This window comes from Dendropsophus ebraccatus, chromosome 2, assembly GCF_027789765.1.
Source record: "Dendropsophus ebraccatus isolate aDenEbr1 chromosome 2, aDenEbr1.pat, whole genome shotgun sequence".
In the NCBI taxonomy this organism is placed as follows: domain Eukaryota; kingdom Metazoa; phylum Chordata; class Amphibia; order Anura; family Hylidae; genus Dendropsophus; species Dendropsophus ebraccatus.
The window spans coordinates 54,751,564-54,772,256 of NC_091455.1; the positions used below are offsets into that span (position 1 = coordinate 54,751,564).

General features: G+C 40.1%; 1 protein-coding gene across 7 annotated transcripts in view; it reads right to left on the bottom strand.

The window, feature by feature from the left end:
- Positions 1 to 586: 586 nt before the first annotated feature.
- Positions 587 to 20,693, bottom strand: part of FAM110B (family with sequence similarity 110 member B) — a 119,448-nt gene continuing 99,341 nt past the window's right edge. For all 7 annotated transcript variants that reach the window (XM_069960012.1, XM_069960013.1, XM_069960014.1 and 4 more), the window contains one exon: positions 587 to 3,584. In XM_069960012.1, coding sequence (XP_069816113.1) covers positions 2,156 to 3,271 — 1,116 coding nt within the window. In that variant the 5' untranslated portion in view covers positions 3,272 to 3,584 and the 3' untranslated portion in view covers positions 587 to 2,155. The remainder of the gene's footprint in view (positions 3,585 to 20,693) is intronic.

The window sequence follows — 20,693 nt, forward strand, 5'->3', positions numbered from 1 at the left end:
CTTGGACATGTCCTTTTTTTCCGCATTGATTTTCATCCGTTTCATCTACTGATGTAGATCTACTGTGAATAGCCCAATAGACATCAATGTGCACTAACTCTGATACGAAAATACGGATCCGTAAATTACTGGATGTATGAATAAGGCCTAACACCTATGGTGTCTGGACAAAACACATACACAAAAGAGGAGATCCTGCACTTCTATGTCTCTATACATCCAAAGAAGCAGCAGCAGCAAAGGCATAAAAGGCATTATGAAGCAGTAGTACATAAACTAAACAGTAAATTGTGTCCTGGGTGAGATGTGATAACTAAAGTTGTAGCTCCTATGCCTTCTTTCTACATCTTCTAGTCTCTTCATTCACTGCCCATCTCATTTCTCTCCTCACCCCTTCGCACTTCATAGACTTACATTGGAAGCTTGTCATTTGATCTTGGAGAGAGCCAAAGTTCTTTTTTTAAAAAGTTCCTTTGTTTTTTTATATTAGTTTGTGTTATTGATATATGCAAATGTTTGTTGAAATTACGGCAACCATTTAAAACAACACGCTGATCTCTGCTGCTGAACAAGAGCTATTTATTAGTATAACACTTTTTTTCCCAAAGTTTCAATAGCAAATGAAGTATTTACAAATCCTTACAGCATTTACACCATAAAAAAAGTGTTTGTTTTTTTTTGTCCTTTTTTTTATTTTTTTATTTTTTATCGGCCTGCTAAAGTTAACAAAATACTGTGAGGACCCCTAAGCACTGTAACAAAGTAGCTGGCCCTGCAGTTCCTGTTCAAGTACACTTGTCGCCTTACAACAAAAGGCAGCCATTTTGACTATCGGTTATGTCATTACTAGTGAATTGATAAATTGCATTTTCATAAATACTGGCTTAACCTACAAAATGGCTGTCTTTACCGGATGCAGGCAAAAGGTGCATATCTAAATGCTACTCAGAAGAATGCAAGCTAAAAATCCACTGGGAAGACACGTTGTCAACTTGAAAAAGAGGAAAAAAAAAAATATAGAAGGCGGCTGACGTGCAGAAGAACTGCCATGAGGAGATGAAAGCAGTTTTAAATTGTTAAAACTACAATATTTTCAAGTGAGACAAACATTCATAGACTGAGATGCAGGACAACAAATACAATTCATTCAGCTAGAGTCCAGCTAGTGAGGCTATTCCAGGACTGGAGATTTGTTTCATACTGATATGGCTGTAGATTTCCATCTTACTTAATGTAACTGGAAAAAATGGTAGCATGGATCTGCAATGACTGGTTAAAGGCAGCTTATAGGAGTTGTAGGATTCATCACATTATTCTGGTCAAAAGTTTAAGACTGGGAAAAAAAAAAAAAAAAGTCATAAAATGCTTTGTTCTGCAGATACCCCTGCACTATACTTTGAACCAGCGTTTAACTAGGGAATAACTATCTGCAGTGCCATACCTGTTTGATATGAAAGATGACAACTAAAAATACTAAACAAAAGTTGCAAGAATAAAATCAGTATGACTTTTTTTCTCTTTTGAATAGAAAAAGACCTGACGTGTAAGCAAGCACTTGACAGCATTCTCATTTTTTTAATTAAAATGTCATTAATAAAGTACATATATAAATGTATATAAAAAACACAATAAGACCTATGCATGTTTATGTCTACCTTTAGCGTCATGTAAACAGTACAGTCTATCGCTCACCTGTATACATTAGAGACAGGCTTCACCGAGCAGAACTAAAGACTGCCTTGACAATACCCCAGGTACTATAGACTTGACTGAGGCATGTGGCACTTTGGGCCTCCTTGCATCAGCGACTATTGCTAGCTCTTAGTAAACTGACAGACTTCATATAGATCTAGCCTTTCAAACGTGTGCCTCTACTGCGTGTGGGTGATACATTGTGAAAACAAAGCCAATAAACTTTGAACTGGTCTTAAACTTTTGGCAGATCGTGAGCATAGTCGTCTAGGCTTTGTAGTATTTGTTCAAGTGAAAGCCAGGTCAGTTCACATGTTGACAGGCATGCAACTTGAAAACATTGCACAACAAGCAACACAGAGCAGTTTGAAAAGTTTACAAGACTTCAAGTAGACTTTACAACCCTTCACAACTGAATATTCACAGACAAAACGTAGTCTCTTAAGTTACCGCTGCCTCGTCCTCACACGTGGGATACCTTCTGTGACTCTCTGGCTTGTTTTATGCTATATAACCATTTGATGATCCTGGCATTTCTCTCTATGGCAGAAATACCATACGGCACTCGGTCGTTGGCACTGTCGTCGTTTCTAAGGTCACTGTTGCTATCCTGAGACTGTTCACAGTCTGAGCTGATCATGCTTGCACTGCGAAAGTTTAGAGAAATTATGTCAGAATTAGCCCTTGCAAAATTTTCCATCCCGAGGTTTTCAAGCTCTTCAGGATCCAGTCCACAGTAATTAAAGAATCTCTCAACATCGGCATCAACGCGAAAGTATCTGTCACTTAAGTCCGACTTCGATCGCTGGAGGGATGGCCTTCTGGTTACGCCACAGGTGGTGGGTTCCAAATTATCGTTGTCTGGAGTCTTAAGGGTGGATAAGGTGGCAATTTTGGGCTTTGGAGGAAGAGGTGGAGCTGAACTGCTGCAAGGTATCGCTTTTATCTGTTTCACATTTGTGACTTTTCTAATGTCTGAACTACTATGAGAAACATGTAAAAAAGTATCACCTGATTTTTCTAGAAGCCTCCTACTGATGTTGGAGTTGGTTTCTTGGGGGCTCCCATGACTTTGCGTAGGGTAAACCTTTAAGGATTCTGCAAAAGAATGCCGGTTTTGGTCAGCAGAGTCTGGTCTACCTAGAGGCCAGTTCCGAGAACTTTGCTTGTGCACGGAACCTGTACTGGAGCCTTCAGAGCTATTGATAATGTTTTTAAGGATTTCTAGCTTTAAGTTCTCTCTTTGTACACAGCTCTCAGACTTTGCATTGTTATTAAACATCTTCAGGGTTGGGCTTGCTAAAGGTCTTTTTGCCCCGGGGCATACGGGAGGCTTTGCAAGTACTGCTGGCTTCACAGGCTCTTGTTTGGCATTGATAACCTCTTGGCTCTTGACATACTTTGCCTTATCAGCTTCTAGTCTTTCCACTGCACTGAGTCTCTTGGGATTAGGTTCTGACTGCCTGCGGAAATAGTCAGGTCCTTTGTTCAATATTCGGAGAGGGACAGCAGACGCGAAAGCCACTGCTGGGCTACCAGGTTTCCCCATGCTACCTGTCTGTAGTGTTTCTGTAGGCATGTTTGGCAATTGTTCCCCCGCAGCCGTTTTGGATTCTCTTCTTGTGTTTTCTGAATTCACTGTGCAGAAACATGTGCATCAAGCACAATGAGTAACAGCTGAATCTTGAAATCTGAGGGTTAGCAGCAGCTCTTCATCATCTCACTGCTCATTAAATGACATTTTTTTTTTTAATTTATCATTTAAAAGGCAGCCCTGATACAAAAAGGCCACCAGACAGAAGGCTGTATTAATCTGCTCAGCCGAATCCTTTATTCACACAGAAGGATGTGGGTGTCTCGTCTTTTCTTTGTGTTCTACTACAGGCAGGGATCTGAAAAACAAAACAACCAATCGTATGTTAGTAACAGCATGTGACATCACGGCTATAGCAACAGAAAATATTGGAGCAGTTTTAGTTTGTAGTACAAAAAAAAAAAAAAAAAAAGCATTAGGTGGCTTTTAACCTCCTCAATCCCAAGAGAGACTGTGTTAATTGTGTTCAGGGGCAAGAGAAGCCAGACAACAGATGGTTAATAGAAAAAAAAACAAAAAAAAAAAAAAAAAACACACACACACACCCCACCCCAAAAGATATTAATTCAGTTTTAGAAGTTAAAAGATGAATACATTATTAGAAACATAAATGATTAATAAAGAATATCACATTGAACATGGAACTGAACAAAAAGTAACAAAAATATCTCTTCTGCTGATCTATGTAAACATAAAATACTGGGCAGAGTATAGTCTGTAATACAATGCTGACAAATATACATGCTGATACACACACACAATATAGAAAATACATACACACACACACAAACACATTATATATATATATATATATATATATATATATATATATATATATATATATATATATATATATATACATACACGCACACAATATATAAAATACATACAAACACACATATATATATATATATACACATACATACATACACACACACACACACATTATATAATACATATATATATATATATATATATAATGTATTTATACACACACACACACACAAATATACACACACACACACACACACACCTTTATCCTTCGTGACATCTATTGAGACACCCATCTATCTAGTCACACACAATGTAAGGCCTCATTCACGCGTCTGCTAAATTTGCCCCTAACTGCGGATCCACAACTATGGACAAATTTATATCTTGTTGGTTTCTATATGCCTATTCACACAACTGCAAATTTTGTGTCCTTGTGCTGGTCATAATTACGGCACAAGCACATCAATAGAAGTCTATAGGATCTGGGTTTTTTTTGTTTTTTTTTTACCTCTGTAACATTCTAGCTAGTGCCATCATTTTGACCAAGCCTTCTATCTTACAAAGTACTTTCCACTTTTACAGATTAACAGAAAATACAGATACTATGGATGCACTGTGGACATATTTTTGTGGACTCAAAATATGGTTCGCAAAAAAAACCCGACGTGTGAATGAGGCCTAAATTCAGTGATTTCCACACCACCGACCAACCATCTATTCTAGATGATGGCCTCTAAACTCCAATACTCCCCTGGCAGCAGGTATTGGGGGAGAGAAGAGGAGAGTATGATAAAGTGCAACAGCCTGATTTTTTTTTTTTTTTTTTTTAGAAGGGTAAGCCATTGCCAAAGTTTTCTGGCAGCAGTCTTCTCAGTACTGAGAATATGTGGGTTGGTTTGAGCTAAACATGCCTTTGTGTAAGGGGGATTGGGGAGAATAAGCGTTTAGTCGAAAGCTATCTTTGTGTATAAGCAGCTTATCTACCCATGTGTCCATCTATTAAGACACCTGCCTGTGCATTTGTATAGCGAAACATATATTCATCCACACTTACAGAAATTAGCAAGGCTCGAAATATCTGTACATAAAGGTCGGAATAGAGTAACAACTTGAGCCTGGACCACAATTTTGCTATAGGGGTGGCTGGGCAAGAAAATAAACATACGGTAGATGACCAAAACGGACAGTAGCCCCACCCCCCCACCCGCCCACCCCCACACACACACACACACTAAGTGAAAAACAGGGAAGATATCACCATGAATGTTGGGATTTCTGCTCTGGAGGCATTACTGGCCCCAAGCTATTCTGAAAGATTTGTCCTAAAGGTCCATTTTAATAAATGTTGAATATAAATTCTAATGCTATAACAACAATGAGATGAACTGCAGAGTTAATTACAATAAGCTGTAAGAGATAAATAACACATTAACCTTTGGAAATAGAATACAGCAATCTTATAGAAATTGGCATGTAAAGTACCCATATGTTGAAATACGAGTCATGCAATCAAGTGGTTTCATAGCTGACAGACGCTTGGGCTGTAGTTCGACCCACTGTAATATTGAACGCGGTGCTATTTCCAAAGCTGTGCCCCAGGGGCAGGTTTTAATTTAAATACCGAGAGCCTGACTCTAGTATCAGTGTGAAGAAGCCAAATCTTCCCTGCCCCATCAGACTGGAGAACACAGATGGAAGTCTCCGCCACAGCAGGAGAGTGAAAGGTCAGCCCAGCGGAGCAGAAACCATTAGCAGACCATGCCTCAAGCAGACTATAAAGAATTATTCAAATTGACTGAAACACTATGGACATCAGAAGCCTCATTAAAGTCCAGGGGGGCGATTAGGACATTCATCTCCCCAAAGCCACTCGCAGAGCCGTAGGCAGGAATGTGATGGCTGGACATACCCATGATGTTACAAGATTATTACGGACATAAGCGTTGTAGTTATATCGTAATGCTATGGCTGTTGGGGTTCAGTGCTTTCCTTTAGTGTCAGCTTTCAGACACATCAGGAGAACAGTATAGATCCAATTTTTTTGCCACAATATGCTGGGATCCTGTGCCATGACACAGTTGAAAGTTTAGGTATCACACACCTAATGGGCCAAATATGGCCCTGGTATTAGCTCCCATTTCTAACAGAATACCCACGTTTTGCGGCAAGGTACACCAACTAGCTAAAATCTGATCCTGTTCCCGGGGGAGCACACAGTCTAGTTCTCCTCAGAGTGGAGTCAATTAGATTTGTTGGCCAACTGTACTCCGTGTACAACCAACAAAAGGAGAAAGCAGGATGACTTTTTAGCAAAAGAACTGTCGCAGTAGTCACAGTTGCGACTGTTCCCCATAGTCCATTGCCCAGAGGGCGCACAACCCACAGATCCTGGATATTCACATAGGGAATCTCAGGTGTGTGATGCTGCATCCAGGATAGGATCGGGTTGTATACTGTGATTTCCTGTTATACTTTTCCTATAGTACAGTGTTTAGTCTGAAACCTGCAACTCAGTGTGGGGGCTCTCTCTGGCGTCACTTGCTTTACCCTTGACCATTGAGGAACCAGGTGGTTTACTGTTATTACTTGGCAGTGGTTACATTTATTTTTTTCCTCAGTTTGACCAATCACTGCAGGCTAACTGAATGTGCAGTCTACATATCCAGCTGAATATTATGGATGGTCTGTAGCCATGGAGAGAAATTGCTGAAATTGCAACAGCGCCCCAGCCCTTCCGATGCCTCCTTGTACAGGATCATCATGGGGCAGGAAGTGAAGCCATATCAATGTAACTTGGTGATCCTAAAATTTGGAAGTCTATTGCTACGTTTACACGGAACGATAATTCGCCCGATCGTACGATTAACGATGTCAGAGAAACGTTTACTTCTTCATAACGATCAGCGTTTAGACAGTACGATATATCGTACGGAAATTCGTTTCGTGATCGCTTAAAGCCTCTCTCACACATTGCTTAATCGGCGAACGACTGTTCACATGGAATGATCTGCAAATTTTTGCAAACGATCCAACGCCGATTTATAAACCTGTTGAAAGATCAATCGTTGATCGTTCGCTGCGTTTACATGTACGCTGATTGTTCGAATTCGACCGTTATCGTGCGAATTTGCGCGATAATCGTTCCGTGTAAACGCCGCATAATACACCTCAATCAACAATTTAGCTATAGAAAAGCAACTTTTGAACCTTTGAACATGATACACTAATAATGAAGTCATCACTCATCGCTACCGATCCGGCAATGAGTGGCACATCACACATTAGAATATGCGCATGTCGCATGATGAGCTATACATTTTCTGGCATGCTGAAAGAAAGATCAGCAAGAACAGTTTGATTTGTTGCTCATTGCCAATCATAATACGCAATTGAACTGCTTAACCCTAGCTAACATCTGGTCACTTATATACCGGTTTTATCCTATGCACAGATTCTACTAGCTGATATCTTAGAAGCCCTTTTACACAGGCTACCGATGACGAATGCTGATTAATCAATCAAATCAACAATGCTGCCATTAAATGCATCACTGTGAGCTGAACGTTACCTGTTTACACAGGGAAATGTACGTCATGTAGGAAAAAAATTTAAATGGCTGAGCAAAAGTTCCATTTGCTTCTTTATGGGCTGATCGCTGGCCCTTTTACAAGAGCCCATTATGGACAACTAGTATTCCTAGGAAAGCTTATTGGGATGATAATTGGGCCAAATAAAAAAAGGACCTTAACCCAAGTGGAAATCGGGCAACAAGAATCCCGGGTCAAATCTATTTTTAGGCTATGTTCACACACAGTATTTTTGCTCAGTATTTTTCAACCAAAACCACGAGTGGATTGAAAACACAGAAAGCCTATGTTCACACACACTGTTGAAATTGAGTGAATGACTATCATTTAATGGCAAAGAATGGCCCTTATTTTACAACAATGGCCATTGTTTTAAAATAATGGCAATCCACTCAATTTCTACAGTGTGTGAACATAGCCTTTCTGTGCTTTCAAATTCACTCTTGGTTTTGGTTGAAAAATACTGACCAAAATACTGAGCAAAAATACTGTGCGAGAACATTAGGGTGCCTTAGGGTGCTTTCACACACACCGGATCCGCAGCGGATTTTACAGTGTGGATTTAATGCTGTGTTCATTCATTTAGTCAAATCTGCTGCGGATCTGCAGCAGAAAATCCGCTGCGGATCCGGTAGGTGTGAAGGCACCCTTAGGGTAGATTCACACTTAACTAGTTCACAGTGGATTTCACGCTGTGATACTTGTTTCTATTAGGGTCTATGGCCCTGCATTCTTCCAGAGGATTTTAATTCCGCTGTGAGAATGTAGTGGCTGCTTTCATTAACTACTTCTATGCTGGTAAAATAATTAAAGACACCATGCTTACCTGCTCCCATTCCTCCTGTGCACTCCCATCTGCTTCTTTGGGATCACTGACAGTCTGCTCAGCCAATCACTGGCTGCGGCGGGAGACTTCAATGATTGGCTGAGCGGGCTGTCAGCAAGTCAGAACTGGAGAAGTAGACAGGAGCGTGCTGGGGGGAGGGTGAGGGTAATCATGCTGTCTTTACTATTTTTACCAGCATGGAAGTAGTTAATAAAAGCAGTCACCACATTCTCATAGCGGAATTAAAGTCAGGGCTATAGACTCTAATGGTAATGAGTATTGCAGCGGATTTGCAGTAATAGATGGATTGGAGCATTGTTGTTTTGAGTGGTATCAGGCAAAGCATCACAGTCTCCAATTCTGAGGCCACATGGTTATGGATCCATGCTATAACCTGTGAGCCCTATATGCTTTCCTGTATTTACTTTTCTACTCTATCCTTTTTTTCTTAAAATATCTAATCCTTAAAACCTTCTGCCAAGAAATGCCTTGTGTTAGTAGACATATGGTGCTATTTGCGCACTATGCTAAAAATATGTTATGAAATCAAAGCTGGTTGCTGTTCCACATGTCTTTCCTTTAGTCAAAGTAGTTGCTCAACCTGCAAAAGGGAAATCGAAACACTAAAAGGTTTAGAAAGACAAAAGGTGACTGATGACCACACATTCTCAGCTGAATACAAGGAGTACACTGCAATTATACTGCACAATACATTCAAGGGTGTGACAATGAGAACTACAGCATGGCGGTGGCATGGGGGGGCCTATTGAAGGACTCAGGGGTGGCACAGTAGGGGCACAGTGTCAGGATGCCAAAACAAATGACAAAAGCTGCATGATTCAGAGCAGTGCTTGTGTACAGGAACGTGATAATGATTAATGTGTGGGAGAGGGACCATCTTGCTCATATGAATAAAATAGTCAGTTCGACAGCCAGAGACGTCAGATGTAAAAAAAAAAAAAAGTTGAGAATTTTTTTTTCTACATATTTCACAGAACATAGAAAGATTTTCATGACTCGTGTTAAATATGCTGTACAGATGTATTCATGCATCTGGAAGGTAAAAAGGAAATGCAAAGACTTTAGAATGAGCTGTAAATTTAAATAGCTTAATTCACATCAAGGAGGCAACCGAATACATAGGCAATATGGAAAAACCCTTTAAGTAAGCACACCCTAGCAATGCCTTTTTTATTTAACATATACAGGGTATATACTATTTTTTAATCTAAATGAATGCTATAAAATAATAATCTGTACAATAGATTTAAAACACTAGGAGGATTTTGGAACAATGCAAAAAAGTTATGATATGATAAGTTAAGAGAAGATATGGCAAGCCTGAAGGCCCAAAATGGTTGGATCTGTCCGTCTCAGGTGTTAAGATCAAAGCCCAGATTCTACTGAGCTGAGGTTAAGGGAACTACAGATTCTACACTACTCAAAAATCTAAACTTTTAAATGGTTGGGGGTCTGGATATTTAGACCCCAACCAACTGCTAGAAGGAATTTAGAAAGGTTTGTTATGTGACAAAACTCCCAGTAGAAATCTATGGGACCGTCTCTGTCATGTACACAGAGAACAAGAGGAGAAGCACTCATCTGTGCACTTCACTCTCCACTCTTCCTATCACTCAGTATCTACATAGTATCTTTTTTTTTTTTTAAAGTGACGGGTACATTTCAAGGCTGCGTTCACACTACGTATATTTCAGTCAGTATTGCAACCAAAACCAGGAGTGGATTAAAAACACAGAAAGGATCTGTTCACACAATGTTAAAATTGAGTGGATGGCCGTCATATAACAGTAAATAACTGCCATTATTTCAATATAACAGCCGTTGTTTTAAGATAAACAGCAAATATTTGCCATTAAATGGCGGCCAGCCACTCAATTTCAACATTGTGTGAACAGAGCCTTTCTGTGTTTTTAATCCACTCCTGGTTTTGGTTGCAATATGAGGACGACAATACTGACTGAAATATACTGACTGAAATATACATATACTGACTGAAATATAAGTAGTGTGAACGCAGCCTAAAGCTGTGGTCACCAGTTAAGTTCTGTTCATTCTTCTTAAAGGCAATCTGTCAGGTCCTTAGTACCCCACACACTGGACTTTTACCTGTACTCAGTAGGTCAGTCATGCTAGTCTGGGGGGAGGGGAGGGTGCAGCCAGTGACACTAGCTATCACAAACATATGGTGAGAGCGCCAATCAAAAATGTTATTTTTGAGAAAATGTAGCATGCAGCATAGGAATGGTGTTCTGCCATCTACATAGTACTGGGGCCAGTGTGTGGGGCGTTCGGAATCTGACTGGTTCCTTTTAATGCACACATCTCTGCGGACTCTGTATACTTGGTAGTTGGTGCTGCTTTACATTCAAGATTCTGATTATTTGCTAATTCTATCACAAAGCCTTGAGCCAAACACGTATTACTCATTTTCTTGCTGCAAAGTTTAAAAAAGAACATAAAGGCAAATTTACAAGTAATGCCCATAGTGCCTTATGGTTTGTTAAATACAAGCCTGCTGCCGAAGGATTCTTTCACAAAGTGGTAGTTAGAATATAATTGGACAACATGAGATATCCCACAGAACCGACAAAACATTAACAAAAACTTCCTAGCAATCTAATTTCAATGTAAGTGTAACAGCAGAATTTCAGCAATTAATTTGCTTTTACAAAGGGAAGTTCCACCTTTATTGCCTGTTTATCAAACTTTAATTGCATATTTGTATAAAGCTATTATGGAACCCCTTAAATCCAAAGCTAGAAAATAATAGTTTTACAGGGGTGTGGGGTCATTCAGATTTCCCCCATTTGCACTGTAGACTTGTATTCTGTTGAGCGTTCTGACAGTTCTGAGAACATGATAGTAAGCTATACATGCTAATGCTTCAAATTTATTCAGTCGAGATGTGGTGAAATGGCTACCTGGTATTTATCTATCTATTGCATGATACAGGACAGCCTACTGCTACTTCCGAACCACTCGTCAAGTTGAAGAATTAAAGTTAAAAAACAAACAAACAAACAAAAAAAACCACACTACACAAAGCACGAAACGTGCAATAAAAAAAAATGAGCATGCTAAAACAAACAAGACAAACGGTAAAATCTGGACTACTCCAATAAAGGTATAAAACTGGTGGTGCATGTGTGATTGTCAGGGTAGTTTACAGACAGGGTATACTTACAAATCTAGGGCAGACAGTAAAATAAAGTAAAATTAAGTCTAGTTCTAATTCTGAAGTTTTTAATTTACTTGTAAAAGGGGTTGTCTGGGTTTTAAGAACTTCTCTAAGAACTCCTCTAGCCTGATCCCCTTTTTGCTCAGTGCGTCCTTCTTCCAAACATATGTCATATCATCACAGCACTATACTGTGATATAATGTGGGCTTGAATAGGTTGTACTTGTACTCTTGGGTCATTCTACAGAAGAGACCAAGCAATATACCACTGCAAAGGCTGAACTAATCCTAGTTTTCCTTACTCATCGGCTTCATACAGCACAGAAATTAAGACGGGTAAAGGAAAGTATTATCAGCCCAAAAATGCACAGAACTACACATTTATTCCAAACGCTGCAATTTGCCAGATAAAGAACCAGTCATTTCATACAGTGGGCTCTTTCATTAAAATCTGTAAGTGCCCGTATGCTACTATTCTGTAGTGTAGGAGATTTGGGAGTTTCAATCGCAAATGCCTTGAACTGAAACCACAACACACGTCATGGAGTTTTATGGAGTCCAAGTTTACGGAGTACAGGCCATTGGACAGTGGGTTGCAGAAACTAGGCATTTTACCATCCAGTCCATGGTTTCATACAAGTGATCATTCTCTATTCACACAGTACAGGAGAGGCCGGCTGTATTCATGAATAATATTAGTTATGGTGGGAGAATGAATGGTGACATTTTGGTGGTATTTATTTTTTTCATCCCTGCGGCCATTTAGTGCTTGGCTTTATTATTTCAGGTTCCACTTGTTTGTTATAGTTCAATTCTAATGCTAGTGACTCCCAACTGGACTTTGAAAATACTTTTATAAGTGCAGAATATATAATAAATATAATAGATTGCAGAATATTTCGGACCATCTGGTGCTGGACTAAAATAAATTTCCAGTTACATAATATTTTTATGAGTTCTTTGATGCTTTGACTTAAAGGAAAATTCTGGAAGGGGGGTGCGGGGGTGGGGGTGGGACATAAAAAAAGAAGTATAATATACTATTCCCCGTTCCCACGCAGCGCTGTGTTTTGCTCCAGGACTCCTGAAAATGACATCTGATGGGGTCCGGGAGCCTGGTGAAGCAGCGCTGCATGGGCACAGGGTCTGGTAGGTATACTTTATTATGTTTTCCCTCAACACTTGCCACCCTGCCAGTACTCAAGTTTTGGATTTCGCTGGAATTATTATATCATAACAAAAATCCATTGTCTATTGGGGTGCAAGTAGAACAACCCTGCAATGTTATATTCATTATCCAATGAGAAAGCAGCTGGCACTACTGTGTCACCGGAACCGGAAGGAGCGTGGAAGCACAAAATGTACGTTGCTCGATTTGTGGAATGTACTTGCTGTTATGTCAGTTATTCCGCGAAATAAAAAGTATAATTTGTACCCGTCATCAGTTAGTGTCGCCGCCATGCTAAGGATATTGGAATGTTATATTAGGCCCAGTTCAAACTGAGCAAAAATGGCGGAATTGACAAGTCCTCTCTCCACTCAAATGATTGACGCATCAATTCTTTGAGCAGAGAGCGGCGGTGTGCGCACCCTCCCATTCAGACACTGCAGGTCACTGAGTGCGGCAGGATTACGTGGTGGAGAGCTCCGCTGCGGAATTCCGTTGTTTTTGCTCAATGTGAACTGGGCCTTAATGTTATTCCAAAATCTGTGGGACCCAGGTATACTGGCCTAGTGATACTTTTGCGGTTAGCATGTGACCCATGTGAGATGACAAAGGCAGCCTGTCCCCTGTCATGGGTACACAAGGCTCTAAGGGCCTGGAGAGATTGTTTTTTTTTCTTTTTTTAATTATGCTTTTATTAACTTTTCAATAAAATGAGGAAGGGAGTTACAGAAAGGAGAAGGGGAGGAAGAAGCTTAAGAGTAGTAGCAATCAGTAAAGATACATTAGCCATGTAAACATATGACATTTACATTTTATCATACAAAATCAGGAACACAGATTACTACGTTCTATTTGAATCATTAAAGTATCACAATACCTGAACAGAAAAAAAAGGGGGGGGGGGGAAGAGACCTGGGCACCCGGTGGGAGGTGGGGGGTTCAGGGGAGGGGAAAGATTCACATCATGGGAACATAACGGTCAGTTTAGGAGTTAGCGGTGTTTATATGCGATGGGCTACCTCCTGCTCCAAGTATCAGGTAGTAGTATGAAAACTATTTTTCAATTTGTTCCTTATATGAAGGGGAAAAATAGGGATGAACCTTTCCCAGGTGTGGAAGAACTTCTGCACCCCCTTTTCTTTAAGAAGGGAGGATTCTATCCAGTCCATACGGAAGAGGTAAACTATTTTCTCCAAAAAGAGTGGCATGGTGGGCGGTGAAGTTATCGGAGTCATCTGTGAGAATACCGAAGAGAAACCACTGAGGTGTGAGGGTGCACGTAAGGGGGAGAAGAGTGGAGAGGAAGGTTTTTATCTGGTTCCAGAATGTTTGGATGTGTTGGCAGGACCATAGGCAGCTAAGGAGGTCGGCGTGAGGGGCACCACACTTGGGGCAGGTATGATCTGTGGTGTTGCCTATAAGCGAGCTTCTGTGTGGGGATATGTAAGCTCTATGAGCTATTTTGTATGACATCTCCCAGTAAAGAGAGATTGCTTTTTTAATCAGTTAGGGTTTGGACATTCAGACCCTAAGGCTATGTTCACACTGCGATTTTTCAATCCGTTTTTTTTCATCTGTTTTTGCAAAAAACGGATGAAAAAAAATGATGCATCTGTGTGCATCCATTTTGATCTATTTTTCCATTGACTTCCATTGTAAAAAAAAACGGATCCTTTTTTTTTGACTGACACAAAAACGTAGCTGACACTACTTAAAAAACGGAACAGTTTTGATCCTTTTTTTTTTTTTTTTTACAATGGAATTCAATGGAAAAACGGATCAAAACGGATGCACACAAATGCATCCGTTTCTTTTCATCCCTTTTTTTATCCGTTTTTTTGCAAAAAACGGATGAAAAAAAAAAAAAAGGATTGCAAAAGCGCAGTGTGAATCTAGCCTAACCGACTGCTGGAACCTTGCACTCCTCTCCCGGCTTGTTCTAGAGATCAGTTGGAGTCTGCCGTGGCAAATGCTTATTATACCGCAGCACTCCACAAAAACAGAGTATAACTATCTCTTCAAATGAGCAGCAACAGTGCCTTGCCCCCATTCTGTACTGTATCCCCTCTTGTCGGCAGTCTCCTTTACAAGGAAATACGGGGGTCCAGTTGCCAGAATGGGAAACCATACAACAGAAACATGTCATACATCCATGCATTACATAGATGGCCATTCATTTGAATGCCTGTACTACTACATTTTACCTGCAGTGGCCACTGAGAAGAAAACATATGGTATATGTAAGTTGCTATTTTCTCCAGGTAGAACAGCTGTAGGTTTCTGATGCCAGGCCTGTAAGATGCCAAGCCGATTTTAACCTGAAAACGGTTTATCCAATCTCTGTAACATACAGGCACCACATATTTTGATGCATCAGACATCTGTTTTTGCTGAGACATCTGCCATACTGAGCCTCCTGTCATGCCAGTGTATAGCGGATACTCAGTTCTGACATGACAATAATTATAGTTGGGTTTGACCAGATATCACTATTAGCGTTTTACAATAATCTGATATAAGCTATAATTTTTTTAACTAACCGACTTGCGGTTTATAGGAAAAATAATTAAACCTGTTACAACGAAATTAATCAAATATCGGGCACCCAATCTAATATTAGCCTCTAAGAATAAAGGATACTGTCACTAATTAAAATAAATGGAGGAACAAGAATGTTTCAAAGATTCTGACAAGTGCATTTATTCCATTGTTTCTCCATGAGTCTGTAATTGCTGGTGTTTATTAGTGGAGAGAAGTTTTCAGACTACATAACATTTGCAGCGCTTACATACTTTCCATAGCATCTATAATCCAGGGATCAATGAAATAATCTGCACTAAGTCTAGTGGTTGACAGTGGAATATGACAATTCCTAAATTAAAATCAGCCTGCAGAATGTTCATACTGTTAGAAACCAGTGTGCACAACGGAGGACATGATTTTTAAAGCTCTGGAGAATAAAAAAAAAATTTATCTATCTGGGCTTCAGCAAAGCCTTTGATACAATTTCTCATAAAGAGATAATAGACAATTGGACTTAAAAGGCCCTATTACACAAAATTATTAACGGCCGGTATGGCCGATAATAGTCTTGTGTAATAGAACACAACGATCAGCCGACATGAACGATGTCGGCTGATCGTTATAGTCGTTTGTCTTTCAACATGTTGAAAGAGAAACGTTTCATAGCAGCGATCTGCTGCCGTCGCTCTGTGGAATAGGATAGGCGATCACCCGGACAGCCCCCCCCCCCCCCCCCCCCCCCGGTTCTCACTCGCTCGCTGTAGACGCTAGTAATAGCGGCGGCAGCGAGTGGGAAACGAGGAGCAAACGAGTGCTGATCGTGCTTGTTTGCTCCTCAATGTCGCCCCGTGGAATAGGGGCTTAATCCCTGGATAGTTCAGTGGATTTGTGGTTGGCAGAAGGATAGATATCAGAGGGTTGTCGTTGATGGTGTAAATTGCTGGTTACAAGTGGTGTGCCACAAAGGTCTGTTCTGGGTCCTATTCTTTTTACTATATTTGTAAGTGACATAGAAGAAGGTTTGGTAGGTAAGGTTAGTGACATAGGAGAAGGTTTGGTAGGTAAAGATAGTGACATAGGAGAAGGTTTGGTAGGTAAAGTTAGTGACATAGGAGAAGGTTTGGTAGGTAAAGTTAGTGACATAGGAGAAGGTTTGGTAGGTAAGGTTAGTGACATAGGAGAAGGATTGGTAGGTAAAGTTTGTTGGCTGATGACACAAAAGTGTGCAATAGGGTTAATATTCCTGGAGGTGTCAGTAATCTGGAAAAGGATTTAGCTTTACTAGATACGTGGTCCAAACAAAGGAAACTGTAGTTTGAGGTTTCCAAATAGAAGATTTCCTCTCCCCAAGTGCATTATCTTACATCAGAGTATCATATTGGCAGTTCTGTATTAGCAAAGACTGCAGAGGAGAAGGATTTAGAGGTAGTAATTTCTGACAGCCTTAAAATGAGTCACCAGTGCAACCAGGCTATGGAGAAAGTGAATCGTATATTGGGCTGTGTAGCTAGAGGTTTAACCAGTGACCCTGCTGTATAGAGTTCTAGTGAGATTACATCTGGAATACTATGTCCAGTCCTGGAGACCTCGCCTACAAAAAGATATTGATAAAATAGAACAGGTCCAGAGACGGGCTACAAAAATGTTGGATGTGTCAGACATAAAAGCATATCAGGAAAGACTTACGGATTTGAATCTGTATAATCTGGACAAAAGAAGAGAAAGGGGGTACATGAACTAAACCTTAAAATATGTTAAAGGACTAAATAAGGTTCAGGAGGGAAGTGTTTTTAGAAAAAAAAAATAAACTCAAGAACAAAAGGACACAGTGAGAGGTTAGTTGGGGGAAAGATCAGAAGCAACATGAGAAAATATCATTTTACTGAATGAGTAGTAGATGCTTGGAAGTAACTTCCAGCAGAGGTGGTTGGTAAATCTACAACTGAATGTAAACATTCCTGGGATAAACATATATCTATCCTAAGATAATAAGAAGGCAAATACTAAACGGGAAGACTAGATGGACCCAGTGGTCTTTTTCTGCCGACAATCTTCTATGTTTCTAAAAACAGTTCAGCAAAAAAGTTCTGCACCTGTAATAAAGCCCGGTCTAAAGAAATCAAGCTGTATTAAGTAAATATGATGCTGAACTCTCAAAAATCTGTATTAGCGTATGAAAACCCTACATCAATAGACTATATTCTAGGTTAATAGAATGGTAAAAATCGGTCATATGGCTTACTTTTAATTTTGCCTTCAAAATGAACAGTAATGAACATAATGGACAGTAATGGACATTCCCCTTAGGGAATGCGATGGGAATGTAGAAATAACTTTCTGCGTTTTCTATTAAACTCCGTTACTGGGGTCAACTGAGAACAGATTCCCCATTGTCCTGAAGAAGTCATGTGACTGGGCACTTATGGATTTATGGTTCAAGAAAATGTTAACTCGCTCAGAGCCTGAACTGTTGACAAGTCAATGTCTGGATAACAATCTCTATGACTCTATGTAATACTTTGGTGCTTGGTCTTGTATAAACATAGACCCAAGGTTCCAATATTGTTTTAATAGGATCATAAGGAAAAAAGATGCTCCTAGTATTAAATACTGGTTAATGAAGTAGGGAAAATAAGTATTTGATACACTGCAGATTTTGCAAGTTTTTCTACCTACAAGAAAAAGAGATGTGTATTTTTTATTGTGAGCACACTTCAGCTTTTATAGATCATGTTAGAGACAGAATATGAATATTATATATATATATATATATTATAATCCTGCAGGGCACGCAAGGTCCCCCCTGCTCACGCCAGCAAATGTCCAGGCCTGTTTGAAGTTCAGCATTGACCATCTGGATGATCCAGAGGTGGCATCGGAGAAGGTCATGTTGTCAGATGAAACCAAAATAGAACTTTTGGTATCAATTCCACTCGCCATTTTTGGAGGAAGAAGGATGATAAATACAACCCCAAGAACACAGCCCCAACTGTAAAGCATGGGGGTGGAAACATCACACTTTGGGGGTGCTTTTCTGCAAAGCAAACAAGATGACTACACTGACTTAAAGGACATTTTGTCCAACAACCTGCTTCCTTCAGTAAGAGCATTGAAGATGGGTCATGGCTGGATCTTGCAGCATGACAATGACCTAAAACATACAGCCAAGGCAACTAAGGAGATGTTCCATAAGAAGCATTTCAAGGTCCTGGAGTGGCCTAGCCAGTCTCCAGACCTGAACCCAATAGAAAATTAATGAAGAAAACTGAAACTGGATGCTATCCAGCGACAGCCCAGAATCCTTAAAGATCTGGAGAAAATCCCTGCTGCAACGTGGTTCAAACTTGGTCAAGAATTATAGGAAACATCTGACCTCTTTAATTGCAAAGAAAGGTTTCTGCACCAAATACTAAGTTCTGTTTTCCTATTGTATTAAATACTTATGTCATGCGATAAAATGCTAATTATTTAAAAATCAAAACAAATGTGATTCTATGGATTTTTTTTATTTATAGATTTTTCTCTCTCAGTTGACGAGTACCTACCATAACAATGACAGACCTCTCCATTTTTTTTAGGTGGGAAAACTTGCTAAATCAGCAGTGTATCAAATACTAATTTTCCCTGAGTAAAAGCTCTGTCCACTCCTGTCTTTTGCAGATCTCTAGGTCTGTTGCGTTCATGGAATAGTCATGGTAACTGGTTATATAAATATAATCATGATATACCGCAGCATATACAGTTCCACTACTTGTGACCATCAAGTTGCAATGATCATCTGTGCCTGAGGCAGTCTGAGCATAGGGGGGGGGGGCATAGACTTAGGGCCCTATTCCACAGTAACGATAATCGGCCCGATTCGGCCGATTATCGCTCGGTGAAATAGAGAGAACGATCAGTCCGATGAGCGCTCAGCCAATCACAGGCCGGGACCCCTGCGGCCTGTGATTGGCTGAGTGACCTGTCAGCTGACAGGCCATTCTGAAGCTAGAGCGCGCGGACCCGGGGAGGAAGACGGAGCGGAGCAGAAGACCTGACAGGGCTGCAAGGACATCAGTAACGATGTCCCTGCAGCCCTCGCTCAACGATCATCAGGCCGTGGAATAGGCCCAGTAAACATTTACATAGTTGATCGGGCCCTCCTCGGCCCGTGAAATAGAACCCTTCGGGTCCTATTACACGCAGCATTTTTTAATGATTAGCGACTAACGAACAATTGCAAACGAGACTTTTTATCGTTAACCTGAAATAGATTACCATATAACACAGAACAATGGTCGTTAGTTACAATCGTTATTATGATAGTTAATATCCCAGCAAAACAATGAACCATGTGCAATTACACTGAACAATTAGTGAACAAATGCAGAACTTGAGCAAACGAATGTGGAACTACAGCGAACGATTAGCAAACGATTAACTATAATTTTAGGTCCACATCTAAATCAACGATCAACGACATACAAACAATTTTTTGATCGTTGCCTGCAATTACACAGAACGATTATCTTTTAAATTCAAACGATATAACGATTTTTCACACTATAATAGTCTTGTGTAATAGGGCCCTTAGGGTCCTATTACACGGAGCGTTTTTTAATGATTAACGACTAACGATTAACGATCCCAAACGAGATTGTTTATCGTTAACCTGAAATCATTCACACAGACCGTTGGTCGTTAGTTATGATCGTTATTGCGATCATTACTATGATGGTTTATTCCTTCTGATCCCAGCAAAACAATGAACGTGCAATTACACTGAACAATTTGTGAACAAATGCGGAACCTGAGCGAACGAATGTGGAATTACAGCGAACGATTAACCATAATTTTAGGTTCAGATCTAAATCAACAATCAACGACACACAAGCGATTTTTTGATTGTTGCCTGCAATTACACAGAACGATCATCATTTAAATTCAAACAATATGATGATTTTTCGCACGATAATCGTCCCGTGTAATAGGGCCCTTAGGGGTGTCCTCTTATATAGACTTATTAATCCTCGCTACGACAAATGACCGGCACTGTAAATTGTATCATGACTGTAGGTTGCACGCGTCTAATCCGCACATCTGCAGGGTATACACTAAATATTTGCAGCATGTCTAATACATGTGAACATATCCTAATGTGGTGTCAAACAAAGATCACTTTGGCACCCCTGCAATATACATAACGGCTCTCCACACTACTGTCTTTAGCAGATCCCTACACTAAAGACAGGCAGGATATCATATAACAGTAAGTTGTCAGCTGTAGTCTTCAGTTGTGAGCTAGGCTGCCTAGTTGTTCATAAAATAGCCATGGTGACAGGTTATATAGA